This window comes from Crassostrea angulata, chromosome 7 (genome assembly GCF_025612915.1).
Source record: "Crassostrea angulata isolate pt1a10 chromosome 7, ASM2561291v2, whole genome shotgun sequence".
NCBI classification, from domain to species: domain Eukaryota; kingdom Metazoa; phylum Mollusca; class Bivalvia; order Ostreida; family Ostreidae; genus Magallana; species Magallana angulata.
In genome coordinates this window covers 25,681,672-25,689,164 of record NC_069117.1, presented here as the reverse complement: position 1 = coordinate 25,689,164, position 7,493 = coordinate 25,681,672, and the positions used below count along the sequence as shown (strand labels likewise).

Here is a 7,493-nt window from a genome sequence, read left to right as displayed (position 1 = left end):
TCACCGAGTGGTACCCAGCTACAAGTAATTCATCTCTTTCGATAAAAAAAATTCAGAGTTCATGCTGGGAAAAGAAAACTTTCTAAGAAAATTAAAGATTCAAATTCAAGCAAACAATATACAGAATGGCAACAAAATTAAAAAAAAAAAACCCAACTTAATTATCATAAATCTTAACAATACCCAGAATTTGCAGCATAACAAACAGAAATGGCAATTTTGAAATATTATGTTTATACTTCGTCACCATAACACTTCCATAGTTACATGGTTTTAAAGAAAAATTGATATTCTGGGAAGTAGTAGTAGTAGAAGTAGTACTAGTATTTGTTACAACAATTTTTCCCTAGGAGAACACTGGGGTACACAACAATTCACTTTTAGATAATTCATACTTATCAAACTTACAAATTTTTGGCAAGCCTTACTCTAATTCACAAAAGGATTTTCACACATTTTTTTTTAATTATCGAAAACAGTGCCCTAAAAAACATTCATGACGATAAGCCATTAAGTCTTCAAACAGCTTAACTTGTGCTGACTTTGGATCAAAGAAAATCTTGATAAGAGCAGGTAAATTGAAATCCTGTGTGAAGCATACTAGATGTATATACATTACAGAGATTCTCGCCTTCTCTTGAAAACTTTATTTGATAGTTTAACGTTGCTAGATTTATGACTCTGACTCGCATATAATCTATGTGGGGTAACAAATGTGGGTAATATATTGAAATTACACACCTAATGAAAAATCTTAAATCCCTATCACTTTGGGTTACTATTGAAAAAAAAGTCTATTGAAAAATCAATGTTTTAGACAGTTCGCTAGGGACCTTATGTAAACAGGTAAAATAAACCCGCTCCTCCTATATATTACCCTTATGTAAACAGTAATACACAACTAAAGTGTTTTTGCATTTGCACAGAATCGACTTGATAACAAAATGCTGCAAGTTATATGAAAGTCAGGCTATCTAAAAAATTCATAGTTTTCGGAGTCTATTGATTAAAAATTATTTCATAAAAGTGGTAGTAATTGATAACAAGATCTGAATAACATGACATCATCTGCTGGAACTATAACTTCATAATGTGTGGCCATGGGGCGGAGGATGGGGGTGACAAGTCACTAAATTACAGAGTAAATTTAGAAGAATATTACAAGTGTAACTTGCATACAGTCTAGTTGATACCGTGATTCTATACCCGGAAATGCTGATATGAAAGTAACATATCAAAAACGATTCCACTGATCTATTTCAAAATGAAAACCAATTTATAAATGAGATATAAGATTACCGGTAATAAGAAGACAAAAATCAAGGAAAATATATAACATTTAATTGATGTTTTGATGAGCAGTTGTTTATAAATACATGTAACAACAGACTTATGTTTGTTAATCAGTAGTTACTGTAGAACAAGTACTGTCAACTGTGAATAAAATGTCACAACATTTTTATGTTAAATGAACTATTCATTAAAGTACATGTATATCTACCATCATGCATATGTCCATGCATTAAAAATGTTATCTATTTCTACATCAATATTTTTTATCTTTCATTTAAAAAATCTGTATGTGAGTATTTGATTTATCAACTGCATGCATGCCTACAGCATTATAATTTTCATTTGTATTCCATACCAACTTCCTTCTGTTTTTATAGAAATAACTGCCCCCATATATTCCTACATTTGTAGATACAGTTATATACTTGGATATCTACAACCAGTATCATATTTACTTAGCCAGTACTCTGTCCACGAAACATTAACTATGTGTACTTTTTTGTGTCTTGGGTAGGCCTTGAACTGTACCAAAAATACCTACTTGTAAACCTGTACCTACTAAAACATATACATGTCGTATCTTACTCTTAACAGTTACAAATGAAACATGTGCATTACATATTTGTACCATTTTTATTCACATACAATTCACCATGAACTAAGTATCATATAGCACTAGTAAAGCAATAGTTGCATGATTTCTTCCTCACAGGCTCTTTGATATTCCAGGATCACAGTCAGACTGCACGTATATAAATGATATACAAGTGCTGAAATGTTCACAATTCACAAAATCTATAGAGATTCAAAGGTCTGAATATTTCATTTCAAAGTTTGCAAAGTCTCTTGAAATTTCAGAACACGTTAAGCACAGTTTCCCCACATCTCTATAAGCCAGTCTTCATTTTTTTCTGCAACCAAACAAGTATAACAGGGTTATTCCCCTTCAAAAAACATTTTTCTTCAGCTTGTCCTCCATTTTATATAAGTATTTGTACAAATAGCTACATGCACACCTTACATAAAATGTTTTTTTGAGTATCATGTACTAGTATCAGCTAGATGATAATTTTTGTTCTTCATGAAACACAAAAACCTTCCCTCTTTTTTCCTTTCTGTAGTTTCTCATACATGCAAGTCAACAATATTTTGCTCATAATAAAATGCTTTCACAATTTCTTACTTGATTCAAAGTTGAACTACACATAAAATCTTATTATCTAATCACTACCTAAGATTTCCAGCAAAGGGAAGTTACTCTAGAAGTCTTGCATAACCTACCTTTTCTTGGGCTTGCTGGGTCTGGACAGTGAGGGAGGAGACATGATATCAGAGGCCGCCACAGAGCCCGGGTTGGAGATGTCCCCACCCTCACTCAACTGGGCAGGGGTGCGGGGTGTCCGGACTTTTATACTGCTGGGGTCATCATAGTCATCCAACGTACTCACTCTGGTGCTAGAATTCATAAATGCATCTTCAACATTTGAGATATCAAAATTGAATACTGAGCCACTTATACTGGTATCAGTAGAGGTACATGTACTTACTTTGTGACAGGTGTGTCTACGGGCTCAGTTTTTATGCCCTCTTTATTCCACTTTGACTCAACCTCTGTTGTGAGTCCACTCGCTGACTCGTGCTCAACAGTGATCTCAAACCCTCCTAAACCTGTCAGAGAGAATAGAGAAACATGTACTTACACAAAATGTATTCATATCAGAACAAGAAAATTTGAGCAATATTTGCTTGACAAATACTTTGAAAATAATTGAGATTAATCTTCATGACAGGTCATCTTTTCTCTGGCTGAACATAACAGTCACTGTTATTAAACATATCTATGATATCTAGATATCTGTTCAGAGGTCTTTTCTTTGGTTAAACAAAACAGTTGTGATAGTTAAACAGAATTGTTAAATCTATATACTGACCCTCTAGCTGAAGTAGCTGCTCTGCATCATTCAATTCATCATTTTCATCCAAAACAGGAAATTGAATTTCCGAAGATGATTCCTCCTTTATTCTACAGAAAAAAACCAAAGTTGTTTATTTACCAAAGATATTAAATATTATAGTACCATGATGGGATTTATCAGAGGCAGCCGCATTATTTGACACATATATGACGCATAATTATTAGCTGAAATATTACTACGGATGCATTACGCCATTAAAACTAAGAGATGACTATTCTGCAGGTTGGATTAAATGAACAAAAATATCAATACACAGATAGAATATTTAAATATCTTATTCAATTATGAAATACAGATCTTCATCAAAATATTTTTTGTTGAGATACCAGGATAACATCTCTTCCCAATCCACCTTCTCCATTTCAACCCCCCCCCCCCAAAGTAAAAGAAAGACGACTGATATATAACATAAGCCTAGACACCTGATGACAGGCACTGTATCCATCTGCTTCACCATGATTGGCTGCTTTAGCTTCTCGTACTCGGCCATTAACTGGGCACAAGTCTGCTGCATTGAAGCGTGGTGGTTAATGATCCGTGACTGGTAGAAGTCGTGAATTTCGATGACACTCCCAATGCCCATCTCATGGTAAACCTGCTCCACAATATCCTGGTCAAAAATCAAAATCACATACTTGATTAAAATGAATTAAAAATTTTAATCCTCTATAGCTAGTTATTATGCTAGTATAAGTATCTTTCCATGGATAAATACACAGAAGAGAATTTCTTTCGAAGAGCAAAAGTTCTCTTTGCTCTGAAATAGACCAGAAAGGCATTAAAGAGACCATTACTACACGGTATTAGCCAGCACTACAGAAAAGTACCACATCCATACAAAATTCCCTTTTATTTTAACCATATACAATATTACAATATACAAAATAAAACATGTAGCGGTACAATGGTATACATATTCCCAGTGCAGTTTATGAATATGTCTCAACTTCATTACAGTCATATTCATGAGGGTAAATGATAGCTAGGTACAAGTACTTACTGGGAAGCCAGAGTATCCATGTAATAACTTGTTGTCTGCGGCATTCCGCAGTCTGGAACAGAAATCTTGGAAATATTCATGTGCCACGTCTGTTAATGTTTCAAGAACACTTCCACTGCAGGCTTAAAACAGAAACAATGAAAAATTTATTTTTAATGATTCTTGTTTCAAGAAAGAATCAAAAATATATTTCTTAACTCCATTTGACCAGGGAAATGAGAGTTAGGTAAAATCATATTTTATATATCATTTCAGAAAAAAATGTTTCAGTGCTGCATGAATTCCAATGATAGATTTATGGTAAGTCAGATAACTTTACATACATGTACCGTTAAATACTTACTATCAAATCCAATGTGTGCACAGAGTGCGGCTGTTGATTTGCGGAGTAATTTACGACATGCTTCCTCGTCGACCACTGGAGGAGTTTCACCTATTCCTCTGACAAAGTCACTGAATTGAACAAGATGAGAAAAATTCAAGTCTACATGTGCTTGCTGATGCAAGGTAACTTTAACTGTTTACTGCATGGGTAGATTAGTTGTGCTAAATTAAATTTTGATTTTCATATACTGTACTAAATACACATTTATGAAAATATATTTTACTTTTTTCTGAGAGGTGCTTGCAATTTTACATAATTGCAATTTGACACAAAACTGTGCAATTGTGGAATTAGGTACTCCAAAAATAAGGAAAGGAAAATATAAAAATATACTCTGTTCTACTACATATATGTAGCAAACAAATAATAGGTAATTAAGGCCTTAGGTAAGCTAAAAACTAACATCTTACTAGCAACCAGATAATCAAGATTAAGCTAAGTATCTGAAGCTCCCTCTATATTACACATCAATAGTTATACATGTATTAACTGTGCAAGTCTGAATTTACTTCATTATATTACAAGCCCCAAGACCCTAACGATGCTCTTCAAATATCTGAAACCTGCTTAAGCATCTGAATAATCAAGATCACTTTCAGCATCTGAAGCTAGCTCTGTGATTCATTTACATAGTTAAATCAACCATTCAAGTTTGAATAAGTAAGGACCATTATTTACCTAAACATGCGACCAGCTCCATAAACCTATACTTTCTACAGCATCTGAAACCCATTGCTTAATAGATTCAGCATTAAAGCCTGTCAAGTGCATCAGTATCACAAGATTCCTCATCTATCAAAGTTTGAAGAAGGATGAACCAATAATAATTTAGATATGGCCATCAAAAGGCACCTGTTCCCAAAACTTTAACCTGCTCAAAAAACCTTAACCTCCTTAAGCATCTGAAACTCATGGTCCATATTCAGCATCCAAGTTTGTTAAGTTCATAAGTGTGTCCAGATGCACCAACATTGCAAGTTTGGTGAAGATGGAACCAGTTATAATTTAGACATAGGACCTGCTCAAAAAACTTTAACCAGGTCCTGTTGCTGACACTTGGGGTGTAGCATAAGCCCCCCCCCCCCCCCCTCCGAGACTTTGTCTTGCTGAGCTAAAAATACATACATAAAATAGCTAGCATATGGTATAAACTCAAATTAAAAACCTTTCAGTGTCTTTTGGTAGAAATGGAACAGGTCCCTGTAGATTGCTCTTCATGGGTGGTCCATTGAATTCTGGGATAGGAGGAGCTGGAGGGAAGTCAACATCCTTCAACAACCAAAAAATGCCATGATTAAGAAAACACAAAGCTATGGAATTTGGTATGAAATACATGTAAATCTTGATAGATGCATTTTAAATCTTATGAACTTTTGAAATCATCATCATCATCATTTTTTTTTTTATGTAACAAAATTCAAACACAGATCCTTATTTCATCAAAACTATTATTAGTGCATAAATTATTGCATTTGACATTAAGATCTGTATCATTTTGTTCAATTTATTAGAATATGAAATAATGAATATTGAATAAAGAAATGTACTTTAAGTCTTAATCCTAAACAGGATTTTGACATACACACGTACCAATACTTATCAATAATTAAGTACACAAGTAGCAAAAATTAAGGTTTTGTAGATTCTCAAATATCCCTACCATTCCGTCCTGTTGCTGCTGTATGCTACTGATCATGCCCCTTAGCTTCTTTGCATGCTGCATTAATTTGATGGTGTGAACAACAATTGGGTCCATCTCAAATTTCTCTGCTGGCAAGGGACTAAAATAAAGGGTGGTGAAGCATGTTTAGTTTTTATTACTGGTTGCTAAATACTGCAAAAAACAGTAGAACAATTAAAAATCAACACCCCAAGTGTTCCTTCTGTGATTGCCCTAATGGTCACACAATAAAAGATAATACTATTTCTACAAAAATTCTATGGAAATAAATAATACTATTAAATTCTTCAGACAATTTACTATCAATGTCCTTGCTTTACTTGCATCAGACTCTCTTTTTAACATGCTAATTGAACTCGAAGAACTGAGTATTTTAAATTCATGTGCAGATTGAGAGTTGCCATTTTTATATGTTAACAAACTACACGTACTACCGGTACTTCACTTTACTGAGCTGGTTATGATGTTTACCAGAACATCAGAGGCTATATAGTTAAGTGACGATATCTGTGGTAAAATGTTGATAAAGATGATAATGTGTCAATGAAATTATCTTGGAAATTATCCCTGCACTTCTTTCACAGGTATGTGCATTTTTATTAAAAATTGTCCAAATGTGCTGCATAAATATCTTAGGTCGTCCATCCAATTTTTTTTTAGACCAGGAGCTACAGACCTGCAGCTAAGAAAATATCTATGTTATATGGACAACTTCACAAGTGATGTCAGATAGACAGAAGGATGGAATGACTGAATACTAAATAGCACTCATATCATGTAGCTTTATTTTTGCTTCATATATTCAAAAACTTACTCCTTTGACGGGGGCTGGTGGCGACTTGACGGTTGATGAAGTCGGGGACCCTCCACCTCTAAAGATCTCAGCTTCGCCATCTGTTCTCGCTCCAGGTTGGCTATTCCTCTGTCAGTGTCTGGGGGAGGAGGTATTTCTCCCCACAGCGTCTGACTGGATATCATGTTTTTGCTGAATCAAAATATTCATGCAACTTGCAAGTTGAAGATTTAATCGAATGAAGTACGATATAATCAATTATGTGTCATTTTTGTAATCAGTATCAATAAGACGCGGGGTATCTGAGGTTTGTGAGCCGCTTGCCAGTCAGTCTTTCCTTTTCCTTTCGGTTTTCCTTTGGCGGC

At 34.3% G+C, this 7,493-nt stretch overlaps 1 protein-coding gene across 1 annotated transcript; it reads right to left on the bottom strand.

The window, feature by feature from the left end:
- Positions 1-1,907: 1,907 nt before the first annotated feature.
- LOC128192416 (STAGA complex 65 subunit gamma-like) lies at positions 1,908-7,486 on the bottom strand. The gene is made up of 10 exons (XM_052865065.1): positions 7,150-7,486; positions 6,315-6,435; positions 5,820-5,923; positions 4,613-4,722; positions 4,270-4,391; positions 3,692-3,879; positions 3,225-3,316; positions 2,841-2,961; positions 2,575-2,748; positions 1,908-2,204 (listed from the first exon to the last, which is right to left on the bottom strand). Exons 1-10 carry the CDS (start codon positions 7,311-7,313, stop codon positions 2,195-2,197), a joined length of 1,206 nt encoding a protein of 401 aa, XP_052721025.1. The 5' UTR covers positions 7,314-7,486; the 3' UTR covers positions 1,908-2,194.
- Positions 7,487-7,493: the final 7 nt, after the last annotated feature.